This window comes from Anneissia japonica, unplaced genomic scaffold (assembly GCF_011630105.1).
Source record: "Anneissia japonica isolate Jap-2015-1 unplaced genomic scaffold, ASM1163010v1 scaffold2266_len499427_cov150, whole genome shotgun sequence".
NCBI classification, from domain to species: Eukaryota; Metazoa; Echinodermata; class Crinoidea; order Comatulida; family Comatulidae; genus Anneissia; species Anneissia japonica.
In genome coordinates, this window is record NW_022711849.1 from 330,277 (window position 1) to 356,679 (window position 26,403).

Here is a 26,403-nt window from a genome sequence, read left to right on the forward strand (position 1 = left end):
AGAAGATCTTCCAACAACAGATGAATTCACCTACCTTGGAAGTATTGTAACACAAGATGGAGGTGCAGGGCTTAAACAAATCAAGGACTGCATTCTCTATGCTAAATCCTATATGGAAATCACAACAGTTCAGCACCAAAACCAAGTTGAAGATTTATCAAAGCTGTGTCCTTTCAACTCTTTTGTATGGGTCAGAATGCTGGAGGATGATAAATAATGACCTCCAAAAAATATCAGTCTTCCACAATAAATCCTTGAGGAAAATTGGTCGCGTATTTTGGCCAAATACCATATCAAATGAAGAACTTTATGACAGATGCCAATTGGAATGCATGGAAACAATCATACAAAGAAGGCGTTGGAGATGGATTGGACATGTGCTAAGGAAAGAACAGGGAAGCATTACCAAAACGGCACTCTACTGGACTCCAGAAGGGAAGAGGAAGAGGGGGAGACCCAAGAACACTTGGAGAAGGACGGTGGAAAGAGAAATGAGGGATCTGAATCACACCTGGGGAATGCTAAAGCGCCTGGCCTTGGACAGAGCAGAGTGGAGGACTTTTGTTGCTGCCCTACGTGCCTACTCGGCATAATGGGCAGTAAGTACCTTTAGCAAATTCTTTATATTCTTCAAATCTATCGAATGTTACATTAAATTAAAGATAAATCATATTTACGTTTGACAACATTTTTGACTGAAAGTACAGTACGTTGTTTTCGCACCAATATTCGGTGGGGTTTCCCAAATATAGGCGTGGCCCCCTATCGGGTCAGTGCAATGCCCAAAGGCTTCCATTTTGGATGGCCAAACCCCTGTATCCACTACTCTTTAAATTGATTAGGTGTGGTTGAGCTATGAGAAGATATCATTAAAAAAAAATTATAGTAACAATATAAACTACTAGAAACATTAGTATTTTGTAATTAAAAAAATAATGTTCCAAAAATGCAGGAATATATACATTTATTTATTTATTTATTCATATATTTCATTTATCTTTATATTATAGTAAAATATTATATTTAACTTTTAACTACTAGAATCATTAATATTTTGTGTGATTAAAAATAACAAATGTCCAAAAATGCAGAAATATATTTATATACATTTGTTTATATATTTTTATTCATTTATATTTGTTAGGGCTTTCCTTAAATAGAAATGAATAATACATTTATTTAAATATTTTTATTCATTTCTATTTGTTAGCACTTCCCTTAACAAATAGAAATGAATAAAAATATATAAATAAATGTATATAAATATATACAAAAATATATATAAAAATGCAGAAATATATTTATATACATTTGTTTATATATTTTTATTCATTTATATTTGTTAGGGCTTTCCTTAAATAGAAATGAATAATACATTTATTTAAATATTTTTATTCATTTCTATTTGTTAGCACTTCCCTTAACAAATAGAAATGAATAAAAATATATAAATAAATGTATATAAATATATACATGTATACAAATAATTATTCCTGATGATGACATAATTAATGTCGAAATATTGAATCCCAACACGATGGCGTGTATTTCTATACAAATAAATGTATATAAATGTATATTTATATACATTTATATATTTTTATTCATTTCTATTTGTTAAGGGAAGCCCTAACAGCAGTGCTGAATAAATACATCTGTTAGATACACATACACAATTTTGTTCTGTTTCTTGGAAGGAACTTTAGTATAATTAATAATTTCCTTCATCCCTTATAAACTTGTCAACAGAAAGTCAATACAAAAACTGCATGCACGTCTACAAGAAAAATCAGTTAGCCAATTTCCTTATGCAACGGAAAACCTTACGCATTGACGGCTGAGATCACATTCTCGCACTCTTAACGTATCATCTAATGATTACTTGGCTTTTTAACTGAATAAACCACAGAAGTCGGAACGTGACCGCTACTTGTTGCGTACCACCATGATACTGTAACATCATATAAACTGATTTACTTTTATTTTTATATTATCAACTTCTTTAGAGGCAGATCAAAGATTTTTTTGAAAAAGTCATACAGAAGTAAGGGGCTTCAATTAATTATTATCTATAATTATTATCATTCATTAGTTGACTTGATAATTAATTAATTAAAATCTACTTAATATTAATGAAATTGCTATTTTGGTAATAAAGTGCCCCTCCCCTCAAATTAAGGTAGGCACCTACACCTTCTTATTCAACTAATAAGAAAGTTTGCGATGATAAAAAGCCCCATATTTGGGGAAATTGTTTAAGTCTTTTATGCCGAAGGTGACCAGTCTTCCTCATAAATTTCCAAATATTGCAGTTAATTGATTATGACAGTGTGTCTACTTAATCAATTACGAAGATACTGTTATGAAGTTTTGATGACAGAAAAGGCACAGCTTTTGTGGTAATTTGTCAAACTAATTACACTCCAATTAAAAGGCGTTTCTACTAATAACAGTGGTGAAAATTTATTGCGCACCAGTATCCATCGGTAAAGATGCCCATGGTGCATTAGTACAACAATGCACTTCAAAGCTAAAACTAAACTTAACTCTGTTCATACTTTTATTATTTACATCAATGAGGAATTCATGTTAATTTAAAAGTAGCAGGAAAACGAATAGAGACATTGGCCTCCGATAATAAAACAGAGTCACTGACTGTTATAAATTTTTTATTAAAGGAAGAGCATAGTAATTTGGTGAAAGTACAAAACACTATGTACTGTAAGTAGACAGGAATTCACACTTCTTTATAAAAGATATGTAAAAATTAAGTGTTTAAATATATTAAACTGTCCCTTTAATGATGGCCAATAACTCAATTACTCAAAAAAAATATATTAACTGCTAAAGGAAGAACATTTTCCTGATGATGGTCAGAGAAATCTCACTGTAACATCAAGACAACCAACCAACCAGTTGTTTTACCTCATAAACCATATTTTTACACATAGTGTACCAAAAGTTTTATGATTTTGTGAAGGAAGAAAGCACAATATTTGGGTGTATGTTTATATCTATACCCTTACCCTTTAAATGAAGGCTCATTCATTACTGAAGGGATATTATAAATGAAGGCTCATTCATTACTGAAGGGATATTATAAATGAAGGCTCATTCATTACTGAAGGGATATTATAATGACGAAAGTAAAACTGTGGTCAGTTTTTCTTCGGAAATCATATTCATTATCTATATTGTTATCATTTAACACTCGCCTTACTAAAACATTTCCTTTTCCTGAAGGTTTAAAAAAGAATGGGGTACAAAAGGTTGAATAAATAACAAGATATACTACCTATCTTATCAAAACATATCCATAAAATTTAGAAAAGGAAGTGGACACTAAATAAAGTTGAAATCCAAGCTCGGGATTGTCATCAAGTGAAAAGAGTATTTAAAAGTCATACGAGTCTGAATTTCTGCCAGTGGCGAATTGAAGGGGGCTTAGCCGGCCAACGCACCCACCTCCCCCTAAATATTTCAAAATGGGGAAAAAAGAAAATTGTATTCTAATTTATATCAGAGTGCTACTTCCGGCCACCTAGATGTACTCTATAACTGTGAAAGTCCCTCCTTGCCTGGCGCTTCCTCACCCCTATTTCGAATTCCTGGATCTGTACCTGATTACTGCACTTTTACATAAAATTTTGAAATTTAGAGCTTCTAGAAGTAAAGCTGCTCAATAATCAAATTAAAAATACCTTCTCTCCTTTAGGTCCCTGTGGCCCTTGGTCTCCAACATCTCCCTTCTCGCCCTTGTCACCTGGCGGGCCTGCAACACCTGGTAGACCTTCTTCACCTTCTGGTCCCTCAATACCTATTTCACCAGGATCACCTTGAAATAATTAAGTCATAGATTAGAATAGGATACTTTGAAAAAGTCATTATAAACGAATATGTAATACAAGAAACCGAGTAAAAATTTAGCAGAATAAAAAAAAAGAAATTATTACTTACTCTTGTTGATTACATTTACTTAAATTCCCTAAAATCACGAAATATTTAAATATTTTAATTATTTTTTTCATTCCTTTTACTACGCTGCAAAAAGTGTGCAACAACAAGACCGGCGGTTGAAGGATTTGTGGATATCACCGTGGGATTAATCAAGAAAATTTTCATGGTCAGCCAAAGCACAAAAATATTTTACCCAGACCTGTTTTTTACATCCAGTTGCAAGTTTAAATCTTAAAAAATGAAAAAAATGCTTTCTAAAACTAAGTCTCATTTTTAGGGTAGCTAGGAGAGTGGAGTTGTTTTTCGTTGAGAGGGGAAAACCCTGTACAGGCTTCTTTCAGAAGTCGGATCCAAAAACCTATGGCGGGAAGGCAAACCACCTACTACAGCTTCATACAGTCAAAATCTCCTCTGCAAAAACGCGCAACAACTTATATTCCATATCAACTTCATACACCGAACATATTGATTATTCTTTTCTGAAGTATTCCATTATTCATAGAATGTTAAATGAATATTATTGTTAATAAGAACAAAGAATATTAAGAACCACTTCTAAAAATACATTAAAGCAAATGCTTGTAATAATGTTTGAGCAGCACAAATAGATGGCCATCCCATTTTTCTGTTGACTAGCATATGCATTAATATATTTTTATGACATACAATAATATTTATGATACACATGTACATATTCCTTAATAATTAGATGCAAGATCACAAGTAAAACAAATTACTGTTAGATTTGTTGGTTAAAATATTGAAATCGAACCCATAATGTTAAGCTTTAAAACACCATTCTGAACCACAAATAATCGATCTTTGATGTAATAAAAAAATATAAAAATGTATAATAAAAACATTTAAATGAAATTCCTTTGATGAATTTTCAAAAACATTGTTAGTTTATTGTGCTTTCCATAGACCATGGGAAAGATGTTGTCAGCAAAATGAGGTTAATGAATTGGGTGAAGATGATAAACAACAGAGCTGCATGTATTAGGAGACACCGATGTACGCTTTAATGAGCATTTCCTATGTCATGTACGCCAAGTGTACAATACAGTACCAACATAGCCAACATGTCTGTTCAAGCATTAGCGATAGTGAATCTCACCAATGTGAAGTATTAATTGAAATACATATACCGTAATATGTTTATCTTGGAATTAACATTGCTGTAAGATCAGTGGAATATCTAGGAGAGGGCGATGCGGGCGCATGCCCACCCCTAAAAAAGCTCACACCTCCAGTCGCCCCATTGAATAAGTTTGAAGCAAAAAATATCGCTGAATTCGATAAAAATTACCCCATCACTTTATTTGCAAGCTAGCTCCCTTCACTTACATCATTGAGCCCCCACACCCAATTTCACCTTCATGCCCCATCAGCCCCCAAATTTTAAGAATCCTAGATATGCCACTGTGAGATACTTCAAATTAATCTGCTTACTTAAAATAAACGTTTATTAAGGTAGTGACTAATCTTAAAATAATCTCCAACATAAGCATACACACTTTATCTGGAATATGTCTTGTACTACATCCTCATTACGCATTTTTAATTTTATCTTCACCCTCAATCTTACTGTAATACTCATACACCCATCTCTTTACTTGCCTTCCTACTTATACTTCATTCCCTCACTTACACATCCATATTTATCTTTATAATTAGGCTAATCCTTCAGTGGTATAATCATCTTAATATTTGCGCTCATCTTTATAATTAGGCTAATTCTACAAAAATATTCATCTCTTGTTATATTTTCCTTACAAGAATATGATAGGAGGTGGTGGCTGAGCCATCTACTGTAGCCCTGAAATTTGCCACCCAGTCTAAAGCTAATTTCATGGCCTTCCACACACCCACCATTTAAAATGTCTGCCTCACACGCCCCCCCCCCCCAACCCTTAGTTTTCTCTAGCTACAATAATCCTGTCCTTACTCATACCTGTGCATATACCCATCTTTATCATTTATGCTAATCCTACAGAAATGTCCTACTCATACTCATTTTAATCCTCATACTTATATCTATGGTAACTTATTTGACCTTTATACTAATTCCCATCCTCATGTATTTTTACTTTATTTTGTCTTAATTATTATACTAATCTTCATTCTACCACTCTTCAAATTAACAAGGCTCATCACGCTCATCATGATAATTTTATTGTTTATACTTTTGTTTTTAAATCTTTTTCGTTGTTGTTAAGCGCTTAGAGACAGTCCTTGCATTATGTGCTATAAAAAAGCAGTTTTATCATTATTATTAATATCCCAGTCTTCATTGTATTTGCATGACCACTGTTAAGTTATCCTAGCCTAAAATAATTGAATACATATAAAAAAAATAATTTAATATGGATATTATTATATTCTAAAATTTATGCATCAAATGATCATTTTGTATCTACTGATACCACAATATTTTAAAAAAAAATCATATTAAACAAAAAAATAAAATATTATTGACGGTCTATACTGAATTGTGTTCCTGTACTATTTTTGCTATCTGATACCATGAATGCCATCACAAGAACTCAACACCTGTTCCTTAGGCCACTTTACCAGGTCAAGTAAGCATGTGCCACCTGGGTTAAGCACTTAGCTTTCTCCCTGGAAATTGCAATTAATCTCAGCTTAACAATCCTAAAGCTATTTAAGGCATGAACTAATGTCTTAGCAAAATACTAAATAAAGAATGGGCAGATCAACTAAGACAGAATGGCTAATACCAATTTTGATAAGTTGACAGATCACAATGACATGGAATGCAAATGAACAGCTTGCTGATCATAACATGATCACTGTCTCTTATACACATCTAGATGTGTATAAGAGACAGTTATAAAAGAATACATTACAAAAAAAAATATATGAATAATATATTGTTATATATGATAAATGTTATATTTTTTACTATTATCTATTTACAAATTTATAAGTCTGGTCTAACAGACCTAAGAGCCGAGTATTTCAACTAACATTATTGTTAGTCCAAGCCAACTTAGGTAATTTAATTGTCTTTATTGTTTTGATCACATGTTTTGTATATATCTTTTGGCTGAATAAAGAATGAATTAATTAATTAATTAAACATTATTTTATTAAGAATTATCTATTCTAATGTCGGTATTTTTATGTAAAAATTTGATGATGATGATGATGATGGAATTAATTTTAATATTAAATGCAAACTTGAACTGTTGTTACATGATTTAAAGATAGTGAGTAAACACCAAAACAAAAATAAAGGATTTGACAGAAAATGAAATATAGATAAAAATCAATGATCTGTAAAAATGAGTTGGAAAAAATGTTTTGCTTTTAATTTTTAAATTTGAAGAGAGACATAGAAGATAAGCATCAAAGGCCATGTCCAGCAGAACATATATATAATATTTCAACTAGTTATTTTTGATACAATGTTTTATGAAGCAGAACAGGAAAGTTTTGGTTCACTAAAGGTCAGAAAGAAACATGTGAAGTCTATGGAGAAATCATGTGCAGAGTTAAATAATTAATACCACAGTTAATCTTCCCTTCAATGTAATGACTAACCAGGGGTTTAGCCAGAAAAACGAAATAGGTCGTCCAAAATGGAAGCCAGTGGCATGGCACTGAGCCGATGGGCGGGCCACACCCATCTTTGGGAATCCCCACCGAATATTGGTACGAAGACAACGTACATTCAATAAATGTTTTTATCAAATGTAAATATGATTTAGCTTTAGTTTAATGTAACATTCGACAGATTTGAAGAATATAAAGAATTTGCTAAAGGCAGACCAGGCCCAATTAGGCTAGGGCGAGCTGATTAGGCCAAGCTGTCCAAGCTGTCACGGTAAAAGTGGCCGTCTTAAATAATTGTAGGCCAATAGACGGCCAGACAGCTCGCTGGCTAACAGATAAGTCAAAAAATGAAATAATTTCTTGTCACCTCCCACTTCCTTTTTTTACTTCCACCTATTAAATGTTTCTTTTATTTTTTGATTTATATATTTTTAGCTATATATTATGTATATATATTTATATATACATATTTATATATATTTATAGATATTAGTACTACAGCATAACAAGTTGTAAAAAAAGCTGATGGGCACAATATTTGTTTGGGGGGAAGTGTTAAGGCAGACCTTCCTTTATCCAAAAAGTTGAGAACGAGAATCTAATTTTTTAAAGGCCTAACTGGCACAGTGTGTGAGATGCGAGACACAGAGCCCAATCACACTTAATAGTTACATTGGCTTAGGGCCACCTTTGTTCAAGTGTGAACAATCAACAAATTTTAAGCCGACCTAGAGACGACCTAAATTTAGTCCGACTCATCTTCATATCCGAAAGTAAACCGAACCTGGGTCACTAAGGTCTGACCCAGCAGTCTATCTGATAGCAGTCTATTTTGACACGTTATACCATAACATATCATGCAAAAACCTGGCGCAAAGAGGAAGTATGACATTTGCAGTGCAACCCTGAATTGACTTAAAATACTAACCGCAAAATTTTGAGTCGGCTGTAGTTACGCCGGCCCTGGACCGACATAGTAAAGTGTGATTGCGCTCATAGATGGTGATACAAATTTGAGTATTATTTAAGAATATGAGGTTGGTAAATGGTCCCTTTGTGACATTTAGGCTGATAAATTTTTTCTGGTTAAGAATATTAACTTGCTTGAAATGTTATACATCTACTAAATAACCCTAGATTAAATTGATTTTCGATCAGTCAATGAAACAGAAAAAATGGGTGATGGTAAAACTGACAAGGGAAATTGTGCATGAATTATAAAGATTATATAGGGGTTGATAAATGGTCCTCTAGTGTAATATAACATCACGATGGATTTTGTTTGGTTTTGGATATCATTTTTTTTATTGGAATAATAAATAATTTAATGGATTTTCAATTAGCCAATGAAATGGAGGAAATGAGTGAGTAATCAATTCAAATGATCTTGCCACCTGGTGTTGAGAGATTTACTTTTATAATTTGAATGCTCTTAGCTTGAATTCACATTTTACAAACAAAATAAAAAATATGTCAATTTGCAACAAAAAAAAACAAAACACAAAAACATGTGACCCTGAATTTTCAAAATCTAAGGGTGTCACTTTCTTTTTTTTTTTTCTAAAGATGTATTTTTAAAGTTTTCACTAAGTTTTTCATTAAAAATTAAGTTCAATGTTTGCATTGCTTAAGGCCAACTCAGACAGCGTCGGCCGACACAGCCCGACCCGATTTATCGTCAGGGACAGTCTTAAGCCGTCGTGAGAAATATTAAACACGTTTAATATTCTACTACGCGACTGCCCCCGACGCACACCATCGCGTCTGCGTTCAACTCACACAGACCCGACGGGACAACAAATCGCGTCGGGCTGCATCGGCCGACGCTGTCTGAGTTGGCCTTTAGGCCTACATTTTGTATTTTAATATGTTACTGGCTTTCAATTGAAAATTGGAATGAGGGAAAATAAATTACATTAACACATGTTTCAATAATATAGTTCCTTTAACCTTTTGCAATACCCTGCATTTAGTTTGTAATCTATTTAAGAAATTCTATAGTAAACCATCTGTATAAACTGTGAAAAACAAAATATTTTGATCTGTATTCTTTGAAAGTTACTAAATTATTTTATTTAATATTTTAAAGGAATTTATTTCTTTTATATTGCATTGTTAAGGTTTTTTATTTCTCTTACATTTTGTATTTCAGTATGTTACACTTTTCCTTTAAAAGAACCAGTAACATTTTGCCCAGTCTCAGTGTTCTTAATTTTTTTTGCAGAGTTCAGGCTTAAAATGTTCTTATTTTGTTCTTATTTATACACACTTTTCAAACATAGAAAAACTTTTATTGTACAGCACTATTGTATTAAAGAGGGACCTACTGCAAATAAAGTACAGATAGGAGTTGTTGGTAAATTTTTCTATTTTTTTTCCAAATAAAACCTCATTTGACATTCTTAATTTTTAAGCAATTTCAGCCTCATTGTTTTTCCAAAATGTGTTCTTATAAAAATGGTATTGGATTAAAATTGAAAACTGGAATGAGAAAAAAATTTACATTAACAGATGAATGAATAACATAGTTCCTATAATACTTTGCAACATACCCTAAAATTAGTTGCTACTCTGTTTAAGAAATTTGTAATAAAACATCTGTACAACCGAGAAAATATTTGATCTGTATTTCACTGAAAGTTACTAAATTTATTTTTTTTTCTATTGAATTAAGGATTTTTATAGTCAGAGGTATATCATTAAGAATGGATTGTATCTATCGGTTATATTTTAACCAGCCAGAGAACATGGCAGTGGCGAATCCACAAATTTAAAATACTGTAGAAGGGGAGCAGGAGGGAATTTTACAGATAGAGTGATTGGACTACCTCAGTCTATGGCACCTTTAGATGGCCTGAAATGGCACTACACTACAGATTTTAAAGGGGCCCTCACAAAATATATATAAGCCAAATTCTATATTTATCAGTTTTATAATCATTTGATTTTGTGAAGGACTACCACTTGACAGTGAATTAATTCACTTTTGGGGTGTCCAGTCTCATATCTGCTGGTGCTTGTTCCTTGCTGTTTAATTTTAATGTTTTTATACATATAAATAAAATAAAATGAAATGGAATTTATAAACTTTTCTTTCCTCAACCTCCCCCCACCGCAACCCAGATTTTCTTTACAAATTTAGGGGCCCTAGAGTCAATCGTCTCTGCATGGGGATGAGTAATGGATATCCATGAACTCGGAATTTCACCCAGTTTTATTGTAAAAAAATTAATTTAGTAAGAAAATAAAATCCCATTAAACTAACCCTGATTTTCAATTAAATTGCCAATGTTCTTGGTCAACATCATTTTTTGGCCTTGTGTTAATATTAATAGGATGCCAAGTATAATTAGCTTGACATTGAAGTGATGTTTTGCCCTACCTGACGTGTAATCGTACTGAATACTCAGTACGTCCCCAAATACTAGCGAAAAAATTTGCAATTGTTTTGGGTGGGAATCGAACCCACGACCTCCAGTTATCTACCCTGATGAGAATTTCCTGACGCAAACTCATTTCCTAATAACACATTGCAGTACCCGCTGCTATTAGGGGATCGAATTCATCACTAGTCGCACGCAAGCTTGGTGGTCTAGTGGTTAAGACATCAGGCTAGATACCTGGAGGTTGTGGATTCAATTCCCAAAAAGCATTGATGTAGCTGCTGCAGCGTTATGGAATACTCCCCCAGAGAGCTTGAGTTTGTGGTCAATAGGCGTTTATCCAATGACCGGTGGTAATAATCTGAAGCGCTTAGAGGCCTTGTTGACGTTTAGTGATATATAGGTAAGTCTAAAATATTTTTTTTACTTTATCAGTCAATTTAAACATAAATTTAAAAATTACATTACTCTTAGCATCTTAGAATCTCTTTTTACACACTTTTTACCATTCATACTTTCATCAGCTCTTAAAATGCAGTGAGATATTTTTAAAATATTTAAGCGCTATACAAAAATGGTATTATTAGAATTATTATTATATTACTGTGATTGATAGTTGAGATTTAGTTCTGCGATGACGAGTAATCTGACTTACAATATGCTAATTTAGGGCACATGACACAACTGGCAGCAAAAAATAAAAAATATATTGTTCTGTTTATTTGCATCGATGTAATAGCGCCATGTGATAGAGCTTCTCAGTATAAACAGCTTGCTCCTGCTAGGTTGATCAAATGTATCAGTTGTTTTCTGATTGGTCAGAAGGACATTTTCAACATTGTGATGATGGATTTTACATCTAAACGATTGAACTCAATGAGATGCAAACATTATGAATATAATTATGCAGGCATCCACTGATATCAAAGCGTTCCAAATTACTTGTAAGATCTCAGAACTAATAATACACACTTTAATATTATTATTATTAATATTATCATTATTAAAATTATCAATACCATTAATAACAATATTGACAGTGATTGTGATAAGAACAAAGACAATGAAATACAATGAAATATCAATTAACCACTGTAAATGCATTAAAATGTAGACAGATGATATTTGAAGTGGGTACCTACAGTAAATGGTCCGTATTTGTACTTGTGTGCAAGTGATAGTGGCAATAAATATATGCAACCAATTTTTTGGAAGAATTCAAAGCTTTATTCCATGAGATAGTATGAAACAAACTCCTAAAAAAAGTGATACAAGCCATTGTTGATTCTATATTTCGAACTCTATTAGATCATCTTCCTGAAGATGAACTAATAAAGTTCGAAATATAGAATCAACAATGGCTTGTATCACTTTATTCCATGAGTTGTCTAGCATGGAGGAAAGAAAGCACCCTGAAAATGCGTGAAAGTCTGTCAAAAATTGTAATAGTATTGGATATGTGAAGGCATCTAGATAGTGCCCAGTTAACATTGTGCAACTATTGACAGCGATACTATTCAAATCTTTGGGGTAAATTGCGATACTTGAGAGCACCTAGACAGATGGTCCCTGGTTGACGACAGTGTGGGAGAATTGACAATGAAGTGAATCTAACCATTTGGAATGAAAGATTGTGTTACAGTAAGAGTGCTTAAGGTTACAGTACAGTACCTACATGGTCCCAAGTTGAGGGTTATAAAACTGTGGAATGATGAATGTTAATATGAGGGTTAGTTGGAATATAAGCTTTCAGCATGATTGGAGCAGCAACAGCAGTTCACTAACACATACCCTACCTTTGGGCCCTTGTATACCTTGATCACCTTTTGGGCCTGGAGGGCCTTGAGGACCTGGAGAACACAATCAGTCATGCAAAGCAGAAACAGGAAGAATTATGCTTAAGGATATATAGGAGGCTGGTGTCAGATTTCATATTTTACTGTATGTACATTTATAGTGACCAGATCTGAATATCATAATACTAGTTTTAGCCCACAAAGAGTCACACTATTTGAAACTTACCAGGCCTCTAAAAGATAACTTTAAGAGAAAACTAGAAAAAAAAGTTTATAAAAAGGGGATAGTGACTAAAAACAAGGAATCAATGTTAAATATTATACATATTGAATTTAAACATTGGTATGTAATATCTATTATTATTATAACAATAAAATAAATTATGATTGGGTATGTTTTAAAATTCAATATATTTCACAGGTCACTAACCTTCAGAACCCTCTGATCCTTCCTGTCCGTCAGTACCGTTTCGACCAGCAGGGCCAGGTACACCAATTTCACCTTTTTCTCCTTTCGGTCCTTGTGGACCTTCAGGCCCTGGAAGACCATCTGTACCGTTGATACCATCTACACCAGGAATGCCAATATCACCTGTGTCCCCTTTCGGTCCTTCTGGACCTACATCACCGACATCACCCTTCTCTCCTTTAGGTCCCTCAGGACCCTGTGTTCCTGGAAAACCATCTGTGCCATTTCTACCGTCGACACCAGGAACACCAGAATCACCTTTGGCACCTTCCGGCCCCTCTGGACCTACAGCACCAACTTCTCCCTTCTCCCCCTTTGGTCCTTGCAGAGGACTCTCTGTGGTAGTGACTTTAACATCTTTGAAGGTCACTTGAGGATCTGGTAAGCCACTGGTGACACTTGTTTGGAGATCAACTCTGTCTGCAGTAGGTACTTGGGAAACAACCTTGCTATCAGCAACTGATTGAGTGGTTAAACTAATTTCTGTTAATTCTTCAACAATCAGTGTTGGCGTGACTTCTGGCGGTAGCATCTACAAAAGCGATAAACTTTAATTTAATATCCCTAAATTGATATACTTAATATTACAATGTACCTTGGAGATTCCAACCATAATTATGTCAATGTTCTAATCCAGCAAATTTAATTAGTTTTTAATTTTGCATTTACTACCATTTACTGTAGATATGGATGTATATAATTATTCTATGTTTACTATGTTTTTGTATTTTATGTTTGGCAACAAAAAATGTGCTCAATGTTTCTGTGTTTTTTATTTTAGGTATAAATTTAATTATTTACAGCCTTTTATTTTGAAGATTGTGGACAAATATATAATCCTGAACTGTACATTACACATAAATAGTTTCATGGTTTCTGACACATGATTTCAATTTGAAGACCTTGGCAGACCTAAGGCTAAATGGATGGGATGATTAGCAATAAATGTACTTTAGTAAAACATGACTACTACTACTTTTTTTGTCTGTAAAACAAATGACTAATTTCATTTCATGGTATGATCACAAGTCAATGATTAACAGGAGTTTTAATAACTGTAGCAAATGATTTCAAAAACAAATTTCCAACACAGTGAACTTTAGTCACAATGAATTTGAACCACCCAATGTGATGCTAAGTTGAAATATTACAAAAGTTGAAGAAAAAGACAATTTCATTTGTAACAATAAATGCATTGCATATGTTCATAATTCAAATTCATTAAATATGACACCATTTTAAAAATGATACAAAGTGAATGTGGTGCATCTCACTGAGGAAATATGTCGGATAATGAAATTAAAATGGTTGTTATGACAGCATTGTGACATTGACGTGTCACAATGCCATTAGCAGTGACACTTCCTGCAGAACACATCCACAGGAAACAATGCTACAGTTGTCTTAATGGTGTTATATTAACAAACTATAATGTTGGATAAACGGTGGGTGGTGCACGATTCAAATTCACTTAGACTCCTTGCAATGCAATCATTGGATAGATTTGCTTGCCATAGGCATAAAACTAAGCAACTTATGTTGCAACATTACATCCAAGGATATGTTGGGGAGGTTGCTACAAAGGAATGTCCTCAAATGATGATAAATTTGTATGATATTCTATTTCAATAAATGAGTTTGAGAGTGGAAATAATGTTAATGAGGCAGGAATGTGGCTTACTTAAATCTATTGCATGTGATATGAAAAACCAGACCCTAACAGAGACTGAAGTTACTATTAAAGTGGTCATTTAATATTTGGAATTTCAACTCAATGTATTAGCTTGCCGAAAGTTTTAACTTATCTAGCAGCGACTATTTATAGCAACTCGTGTATTGCAACAACAATGGTTACAATCGATTCAAGCCCAGGTGGATCCATTCCGACTTGGTTAAAAAAAATATTTCAGCGAACCACAACAAAGTATATTGTATGTACCATTTCGTATTTTAAGTCTTTTGTGCATGGCCTTCCTATTAATTCATAACAGAATTCTGAGTCTTGGGTAGAGGGATGGGATTGTATACATGTCACAATATACTAGTACTGATTTATAAAAACTGTATCCATCCGGCATGATATTTCATTATTAAAAGCTAATATCTGACATAGGTTATGGGAGCAGACCACCGGAAAGGTCCAAGGTCAGCGCCACTGTGATTATTTATGCATTTTTAAATTCAAAGAGATGTTGCACAAAATTCATAGTAGTGCACTACTACTGTAGAAAGTATACTGTCCTTTTTGGTAGCAATAAAAAATTGACACTATCCTAAACAAACAAAAAATGCTGTTCTTTTCATCTTTGTTAAATTTATGGAAATGTCTGTCAGTGGTAGCAACAGCTGGGGAGCTAGCGGGCACAGTGCCCCCTTGCCTGGGAACTCTGGGCCCCATTGGGGAAGAACCAAATCATTTCGTCAGGGAACTGCTTTGAAAAAGCATTCTTAGCCTGAGAGGTGCTTACACTTAAAATTTTCTCCAACCATGAATGTGGCCCCATTATCAGGTACTTTCGGTCTATTACGAAGACTTGGACTTTAATCCCATTGGGGACCTTGAGCCCCTTGTTAGGAAATCTCTGACACTGCCCCAAATGTCTGTTGGAAGATTATCAATACTATTAAAATTTTGGTTTCAAAACTCTTTATAGTTGCTACAGTATTTCCATCAGAGGCATATTATTTATATGTCAAAAAGATGAAAATGTTTGTCATACGGTTTTGTTTGTCACTTCATGTTAGCAAAAACAATAGCTAGTCAAAATAAGTGCAAATAATCTCCTTTACAACCAAAACAACTCCAGATTTGATTCACAATATATTTATCGGGATACAATCATAATATTTGTTGAATATTCTTGAAAATTCATAACATATTAGTATGTTCATACTGTAACCCTTGATTGAACCATACGGAAACAGCGTACCACTTGACAATCTAAATGGGGGAACTGAATAATGCCTGTGTAAAGATAAGGCAATATAAACATGGTACAGCCATTAATATTGGTGATCTGGATTATGAAACTATAATGCTTGGATCTAGTAGTTATTTAGTGTTCCGGGCAATACATGCATAGAGTCTAGTCTTTTGATAATGTGATCATTGTTCTTGGGCGGGTGATAGATAGTTGCTATCAATATCTTCAACTACTTCCTTAGTAGTTTTTAAACCATGTTAATCTTGATAATCAGTAGATATTTCAACTTGCAGTCCTTGATATATTTTATAATGTTACAGGTGTTCCAAGTTCAAGAAGCCACTTCTGGGAGATCGGTTCAAATTTCATTTGTACATGTTGCCAGCTTCCAGGAGACAATTGATAATACATGAATTTGCAGAAGATTAGTTAGTTTCTGAGAGACTTTCGCTTGAGACTTTACTGATTTCCGAGACTCTGAGACTCGTGGACCCTTGTATTTTATATTACAGTGTGGTATGTTTTATTTTGGTTGTGATACTTGTATATTTTTAGTGTGCACAACTTGTTTACATAATTATTTCAAGTAAAATATTCATCAATTCTTAGCTTGAACAGCACATGATTGTATCCAAGATCAATAGACATGTGTATGTTTTTGGGTTGACGTTGATATAGGCATGCCCAGGTCAAACCACGAATTGGCTTATTATTTTGGATTGGATTGGATTTATTTGGTGTAAACACCAAGGATAGCCCACGAAAGTCTAGAAGAAGACTTATTTCCAGTGGGGTCCTTCTGGTGGTGATTGGGCAGTATACCGGGATTTAAATCTTTGTTTTTTTTTATTGCAATAATGATTTATCATATTGTGTTATAGTGGACTGTGTTAAACCCAGTGCTAGACCAGACAGACAGACATCTGGTGAGTTGGAAGAATTCATCATGCAAAGTTGGACACGGAGGAATTTACACCAGGAAACCAAAGATAATTAAAATAAAATTTAGCTTGTAAATTTTTGTAAACAAATCTGTGTATCTTTACAATGTTTATCTAACATGTCAAAAATAAAGCTCACTCACTAATTGATAAATATTAGGGTATAACATGGTTTTCACATGTTGTTTATGCAATGGGAGTGTCTGTGGACCCCTCTAGAAATAAGTTCCAATTGGGACTTTGAGGGTTATCCCAATATCTTCATTGGGATTTTTGACGAGTTTTATTTTCCGATTTTGTATATTTATGTTTGTAATATTGAATAAATCAAACCAAATCAAAGTGTCGCAAAAGCTATGCATCCTTATGTTGAGGTCTTAACTGGATATGATACAGTATTAATAGATCTATTATGTTTGCTAACAGCTGAAATGTTTTGTATGCGACTATGTGCATAATGAAACAGTCCCTTTAAAAACGATGAAAAAAATAAAAGCCACATGAAATTAAATTCTCTACATGGTAATGCATACCACCTCCAGGAAACGGAAGAAAGCCGCAGACAACTTACTGGTTCGATAGAGGTCATCACCATAGTAGGTCCCGCTACAGTATGGTCCCATGATGAAGACGTAGATGATGAAGACGTAGATGATGACGACGTGTACCCCTCCTCATCTCCACTCCCTGATCCCTATAAAGTTATGAATAGTAACATTTTAAAAATGTCAACAGTAAATTATTCAGGCATATTAGGGAGCTTTCGACTAAAAGTCATCTGCACGTGCGAGAACGTTAAGTTCTCAACAACGTAGAACGGTCACGCATGAGTGATTCCATTACAGCGTCACGACGTCGCGCAAATCAAAAGCTCCCTTTTGTCTAAAGCCCTGTCTAGATGATCAAATTTTATTTGACAAAAACATGTGACATGCCTAAATATGTTCATGTTGAGACATGATGACATCGTACATCATGACCATATAAGTCTTGCCATTCCAAAATCAGCACTGTGGCCAAAAAAATGAAAATTGACTTTTTACATTCTTATTCTCCATATTGTAAGCTTCAAAATGGTGGATTATTTACTGGAATCGACTTACTACTGCTAAAGTTTATAGCCTGGTTCTTACGAGAGCCCTAGTATCCGGATCGGGAGCCAACAGTTAGCGCTAAACGTTAGCACCTGCGTGAGAACGCCCAATCGGTCAGCGCTAACCGTTAGCAGTATCCAGACACCGCTAACGGTTAGCAAGCGCTATCGGTTAGCAAGTTTTTGGTATCCGGATCGGGATTTTCTCGTATGGACGCATGGCAGCTAACGGTTAGCAGGATCTGGATCGTGCTGACCATTAGCAGCCGTGTGAGAACATAGCCTATAAGTATTTACAAAGTAATACTGTAACATTCTTATGCTAATTACTCAGTTTAATTGTAGTAACAGTACGCTATTTTGAGATGGCAAGCCTCATACTGTAAAACCTCAAATTGAAGCCCTGGGCTTCTTTTTTTTTTGCGAAAATTCGGATGGGTTTCTTTTCAAAACGGGCTTCTTTACGAGATTGGCTTTTTTTCAAGGATACTTTTGCAAAGTAATGAGGGGGGCTTCTTTCAAATTGAATGCTGTAAATTTTGTGAATTTGTACTATAAAACAATAAATAAGGCCATTGTAACATCAATCTGTATCATGAAGTGTATTTACATGGCAAGTTTGTTTTTAATTTTTTTGTTTTACTATTTCACAAAGAAGACTACACTATCTTGAAAAAAAGCTCATGGGCTTCTTTTCGAGATGGGCTCTTTCTGGAGGCTACTTTTGCAAACTAAATAGATGGGCTTCATCTCGAGATTAAGCCTACTGGACTTCAATTCGAGGTTTTATGGTATATAGGCACATTATGAATATGGACATACAACATTTTTTTTTGTCAAAGAAAATTTGATAATCTGAACTAAGCGTAATAAATCATTTTGTGGAATCAATATTCTCCGGATAAACAGGAAGAACATTTTTCATATTGGCGTCTAAGACTTAGATGATACATATGTCAAAGGTTAGGAGAAACGTGACCATGACCAAAAAAAAAATATCCAAAATCAAAGAACATCCACAGAGCATTCAATAGTAGTAAAATGATTTACAACATGGAATTTAAAAAAATGACATTTACAAAAATGAATAAACAATGATAGTGTTTCTTAGCTCAAGCATACACCATCTTTTTTTATAAATTCTTTCAGACTCAACAATCTTTGACCAGACTTTTGTGTAGCTAAATTCTATGCATTTCTGTGTTTATTCAAGTTGGGAAATGCTTTCTTCAATATAAAAAAGTCTGTTCAAACATCATGTTGTTGAATCCGACAGATAAATAGTGTATACATAGCTTTACATAACATGCAATAGTGTATAACATAATAAAGAAAGTTTTACAAACGATTAAATACACAAAAAAACACAAAAGTAATGTTTGACCCATCAAAAATTGATCTTATGATTTCCAAACAAACCTAAAGTACAAAACAATTTTAGTTTCCATTACCATAATAACTGGACTGCCAACTTTCAAACAAAAACATAACTTACAATATACACATATAAAAATGTTAACTGAATATTACTGTATTTATTCAGATAAAAATAATAACACATGCAACAAATGAGTATAGGTGTACAAATCAAATGTCACAGTAAATGAAAGTGAAACAAATTTACAGGCAACACCACTCTTGAACTAATAGTAACATCATTATTGAAAGTTTCATAGATCTACCTGTAGCAAGGTTTGACAGCTAAATCCAAAATCCATGTCTTTCCAAAAGGATTAAAAAGGGACATATGATTTTATTTTGGCTCATGAGGCATTATTACAATAAACTCTGATATAATAAGCTATGTTAAAGACAGGCTCCGGAGAAAAAAATTGTTTTGATATGTCGTACAAATAATTTTTCTAAGACACAAAAGTATATTTGACGAAAAACATGGGAACAGTTAATGAGATACAGATTTTAGAATATTTAAAAATTAGGTGAAAAAAGGAGTGAGCATTCAAAAATCTGTATCTCATTAACTGCTCCCAAGTTTTTCGTCAAATATGATTTTTGTCAGTTCTACGACATATCAGATTTTTTTTTCCCTTCCAAAGTCTGGCTTTAAAATGAGGGTGACTTCTATAACATTCAGTACTCTATTGACACCGATTGGGCTGACATTGTATTAAAGCAAGGAACAATTAAAAGACAAAAATTTAACTATAGAATTAACATATTTTAGGCCAAACAAAATCAATTGCTAGTTCCACGTCCCCACCCTCATCAAATTTTAGAGCCTCATGAAAAAATTTACTATTTGCTATTTTTCAAAAAACATTCATTTTTCATGCAAGAGGTTGGAACATAAATGGCAGCAATACATTACAAAGATTCAATTTACTTCTTAAAAAAAAACTATTTTTACTATTTACCAGCCTGTTTACCATTAGTAAACAGGCAGATAGTAAATACCCTAACCAAAAAATAATTTCAAATCCCAGAGACGTGAAACTAACAATTAATTTTATTTGGTCTTATAATACATATTTAAAAAATATCTGAAGTATTAATTAAAACATATACAGTGTGAACAATACTAATAATAATAATAATAATAATAATAATAATAATAATAGTGAAATCAATTGGACCGCTATTTTGTGTGATTTTTCTTTGCACAATCAATATATTTTGATGTGTTGTAGATATTTTGTATTAATTTGATATATTTATTGTTAATGCTTTCGTCTAACTCTCTGTTTATTATATTTTTAAAAATAAAGAAATAATAATACTAAGTTGTTTGCTAGTTATAATCGAGTGATTTGGGGCTGTTCTGTAAAGTGATAAATAATTCTCATTTATTTATTAATATTATTATTTCGTTTACATAGAGTAATCATTAACATTTAAGTTATTTAAATGTAATGCAACAGAAATTTTAACAATTATTAATAATAAAATTCTCAGTGACAAAAATCTGAATCAATTTTTGAGACTGGTGTTATGAACTTTAGACCTACATCACTGATGACCATGTTATAGAGTTGGACAGCTGATGTGGGATAAGGATCTCCTGGAATGTTAGCTCAATAAACTCCAAACTTAAAGGGCAATCCCGCTGAAACATGCTGATAAATTGATGACACACTTTTGTTCCTCTGGTATAAGTCGACCACCCTTAAACACAGAATTGGACTGATTTTGTGGGGGGGGGGGGGGGGACTTATATTCCAGATCATCAGATCCAGAGTAGCCCTGGTATGACCCTTTCATAGCCCATATTCCTGGTCAGTGGTCCCTGTAGTCCCTTGAATAAGATTCTTGTTAGTTCATTTACCCATATGACTAAACGGATTAGTAGCCCATTATGGTATGACCATTTGATAGCTTATGCTTGCTCCATGGTACCTCAAATACTATAACCCCTATAGCCCAGAAGACAGGACATTTGGTAGTCTATATGGCTAGACCCTGGATAGTGTATATGGTATGTAACCCAGGATAACAAACGACGGTACACAAACATTGTAACAAGATTCACGAACAACTTCCCAAACATAATTATGAACATCTGTAATCAACAGACACTTTTAATTTATCTTCGTAAACATTAAAAAAAAATACGTATCTAGCGGAAAATTATAAGAAATGGATATGGCTTTGATTCTATGTCAAGTTGGAGGATACGCATGTTTCCTTGTTGATATTTGGACCAACTTAACACACATCAGAGGAAACAGAACAACCTACAGTAAATGAATCATGCAGTGTGGACCCGAAGTGGTTCATGGTTTACCACATGAGTTTCACTAAGTGTTTAATCTGTCTCTTATACACATCTAGATGTGTATAAGAGACAGCTTGTTAGTTCATTTACCCATATGACTAAACGGATTAGTAGCCCATTATATTATGGTATGACCATTTGATAGCTTATGCTTGCTCCATGGTACCTCAAATACTATAACCCCTATAGCCCAGAAGACAGGACATTTGGTAGTCTATATGGCTAGACCCTGGATAGTGTATATGGTATGTAACCCAGGATAACAAACGACGGTACACAAACATTGTAACAAGATTCACGAACAACTTCCCAAACATAATTATGAACATCTGTAATCAACAGACACTTTTAATTTATCTTCGTAAACATTAAAAAAAAATACGTATCTAGCGGAAAATTATAAGAAATGGATATGGCTTTGATTCTATGTCAAGTTGGAGGATACGCATGTTTCCTTGTTGATATTTGGACCAACTTAACACACATCAGAGGAAACAGAACAACCTACAGTAAATGAATCATGCAGTGTGGACCCGAAGTGGTTCATGGTTTACCACATGAGTTTCACTAAGTGTTTAATCTGTCTCTTATACACATCTAGATGTGTATAAGATTTTCTTTAATTTTATAATTGAGGGCCATTTTTTATTTCTTGATTCAATTCTTGCTTATACAGTATTTAAATATTTGAAGACTAAAAAAAATATATATCATTTCTATTACCGAATTTTTCATTGGGGCAATTTTTACCTATCTGTCATATGGGGCCATTTTTACCGGGGCCATTTTTTCCGGGACCATTATTTCCGGGGCCATTTTTTCCGGGGCCATTCTTACCTACATTCGCCACAAATAACCCTATTCTCAAAATAATGCTATTATTTATAGACCTTTATTTTCTCTGGTAATAACTATTCAAGGACTTCCATAGTAACAGAACCTGAAATTTAGTAGAAATTTTTAAACATATTTCCATATTCTATTTATAATTTGAATAATATTTGTGTGTGTTGTACCACTTTCTCAGCTTTATACATGTTACTTTTTTTTAGTACTCAGGACTTGTACTTAAAGTGTTATGCAGTAAGCCCCAACTGGTGCTCTGGTAGTTAAAAATCCATCATTTGCATTCCCCCTTATCTTAATCACAGATCCTGTGTTAATCAAAACCACAAGGACCTCACTGGAAACAATCCCCCTGGGCTTATAATTGCAGGCTATAGGCTTTGCTTTCCTTAATTAAAGGCTTATAGCCATTGCATTTCGCGATTTCGTGATATTTAAAGTGCAACATCGCCATTGTTTTTCTTTAGGCCTACTTTTCATGTTTTAGTTTTTAATCTGTTAGAGTTGAAATCAATAAACATAATATCTATCTAATGGTATTTAATTTACATCTCACAAAGTAGTTCAAAATTAAAAATAATAATAAGGCTTATAGCCATTGCATTTCGCGATTTCGTGATATTTAAAGTGCAACATCGCCATTGTTTTTCTTTAGGCCTACTTTTCATGTTTTAGTTTTAAATCTGTTAGAGTTGAAATCAATAAACATAATATCTATCTAATGGTATTTAATTTACATCTCACAAAGTAGTTCAAAATTAAAATATTAATAATACCGTATTATGATATTCTGAGTTCAAAATAAGTTTCATATGTTAAATTTAAAAAAAAAAAAATATCTAAGGGTTGGTTAGGTACACACAATATTAAGCTATGATTTTAAACTTTAAAAATATGTTAATTTTTAAAACTACTGAAAAATATTTTTTTAAAGACATTTGTGTAGTAGAAAAAAAAATTATTTCTTTTACATTATATAATCAAGTACTCTTGACAGTTACAGGATGGAACAATTATAAGCCAAGTGAGAAAGAGACTAAACTCATATTCCCACGAGATTTAACGCAATTTTACCTTGGAAAAATGCACCGCTGTTGGATGCAAATAGAAAGATGAATGTTAACATGTTTTATCATAATGTTTTAATTGAAAAAATATATATACTATAGCCCAACCATGCCACATTGAAATTTAGAATCCTAATTTCAACTGTCTGTTTGCACAACACAATGAAATTTTTAATTACGCTTTGGATTGGCCATGATTCACTCTGATTAATTCGCCGCGTAGCTTGCATAATTACACGTGGTGCCAAACATCTGTATTACTATGTTTATTTATTGTTTTCAAAATAGAACTTTCTATTTTCAAATTAAGACATTTCCGGACATCTAGTGGAGTTAAAAGTAAACTTTTTCAAACTTCCGCCTAAAGACGGTGGGGCTGAGGTGGGTGTGGACTATGAAGCCATTAATACCTCCAGGTGCTGTTATAATGTGTTCAGGGGCAGTTTGAGGCTATAGATGCTGAGGAAAATACCTAATGCTTTTCTACTTATGTCAAGGCTATCATCATAATCCACATTGAAAACAAACACAATTTGATGTTGATTATTTTTACAAGAATTAGCACCTGAATTCCTTTGAGATTCTTAGCAGTTAGAAGGTGGGGGAAGGAGAAGGAAAAGTGAAATATAATACTACAATACATTAAAAAAAAAATTTTTTTTAGTTACGTAGAACAGTTTTATTTTTAAAGCTTTCCTATTAATTATGTAATTTTGAAAGTGCACCCAAGTTCTTATAAGGTCTACAATGTGAGTAACCATTTTTATATTAGCAAATAATTTGATAATTTTTTTAATAGATATTAATTAGTATTATTGTCGTCGTTATCAATTTCCTTGTATAAAGATAATTTCAATGAAGATTTTAAGGTTATTTCAATAAAATATATTTTTCTCACTAAGCCCCTATTTTGGGAATAGAGAACTCTAATTTAGGTCAATATATGAAAAAATTAATTATAAATTTAGTATAGGTCTAATTAGAGTACATATTTTTTACAAATTTTATTTTATAATTTTTCTTATTTACCATATTTATTGCTTTAAACAAAATATATTTTTGTCTTGATTGACATTACAATAGGTCCAATTATTTATTACAGCATTAACAAATCATTTACAAACTTACAAAATTAGCCTGTGGTTTACAGTGTATGTACATCAATAAAATTAAAGCTTAGTCTTAATTCGGTAAAAGCCCTCTAATACTAGTAATTTTAAGAAGATAATCTTCTGCAAACATTTACCCATTGCTTGCACAGAATTTCTCAGATACTATTCCATCACCAAGGAATGCTCTGATTGGCTGCCACTATGAATGATGACCTCATAGACATATGCTTAAACGGTGATATATGTATCAATACAGGACAAGTGGACCTATAATTGAGGCTATATAGTGTCACTGTTGCACCACTGTGAGGGTGTTGATTCAGATGATGGTATAATTGTTCTGACATTTCCTATCTTAATCATATCTGTGTTCCAAGGCTCCTCACCACATATCTCCAATAGGCCCTTTTTATTTTTAAGTTCATTGACAGGTGAAATACATCACACATTAGTAATTTTATGCTTTGATTAAAGGAACGCTTTCCTGGTTTCAAATGGAAATAAAGATTATTTAAATTGGGTTATCTTTAGAAAAACCTAAAAAAAAAAAAAATGTGAATAGATATCTTGTCATGGCATCAGGATGTTTTTATTGCCTGTTAATATCCCATTATTACAAACTGGATACAGAGATTGGGTTCTACCATTGTTTCGGCTTCCATCTGCCGCAATACAGGATGAGTTATATTATCATTACATGCCAATACATGCTCAAGATAAGGACAGAACACTTGTTAAAACAGCACTATATCCAACATGCAAGCAGATAAAGGCCATGTTAAAAAAAATTGTTGTTTATCATTTACTGAATTTTAAGTACCAGTACCTTACATTATCCCATGTATTTAACATTTTCAATGTATACAGTATAAGGGTCTGGGTCTAAAATACCCACCTGCACTTGCTACAAAATGTTTAAATGAAAGAAATTTCAATTGATTTTTAATTTTCAGTTTTAAAAACTAAACTAGAGACAAATTAATATTGGATTAAGATCTGCAAAGTACAAAAGTATTAAACAAAAAACAGGCTGGGGCTGTTCCAAGACCTTTGGAAAGTAAAACAAGGGGCACATGGTCACAGTGGATTATATTTATTATACGAAATTGACAATTTTAATGTTAGAAATTGGGAGTTCTTATCTGGAAGGAAGGGGTTGCTTGCCTACATCCCCTCTCCAACTGGATATACCATCTTTATAATACAATAAATTGAGCTGCTAATGTCAAGGTTTGCCTGTTCTCGCAACCATGTCAAGAAACATTATGGTTATTATTCCGCCTGGGAAATGAATACCGACAGTTACAGTGGGCTCTAAATGAGTCAAACTTGTTTACTTAATGTGCAAATTGAAGTAGAACAATCGCTCGGAAACAGAGCCACAACCAGGGATTACAATAAATTGATGTCATTCTTTAGAATTCAATTAAACATATTGAAGTATTCTCTGGGCCAATTCCATAACTGATGACTCAACATAATGAGGTAGGTGTACTTTTCATA

General features: G+C 33.2%; 1 protein-coding gene across 1 annotated transcript in view; it reads right to left on the minus strand.

The window, feature by feature from the left end:
* LOC117107604 (collagen alpha-1(I) chain-like) overlaps positions 1 to 26,403 on the minus strand; it is a 124,761-nt gene that overhangs the window by 66,177 nt on the left and 32,181 nt on the right. Inside the window, exons 5-8 of the mRNA XM_033249307.1 lie at positions 17,621 to 17,743; positions 13,146 to 13,716; positions 12,716 to 12,769; positions 3,702 to 3,835 (exon numbers count right to left, since the gene is read on the minus strand). Of these exons, the coding sequence (XP_033105198.1) occupies positions 3,702 to 3,835; positions 12,716 to 12,769; positions 13,146 to 13,716; positions 17,621 to 17,743 (882 nt within the window). The remainder of the gene's footprint in view (positions 1 to 3,701; positions 3,836 to 12,715; positions 12,770 to 13,145; positions 13,717 to 17,620; positions 17,744 to 26,403) is intronic.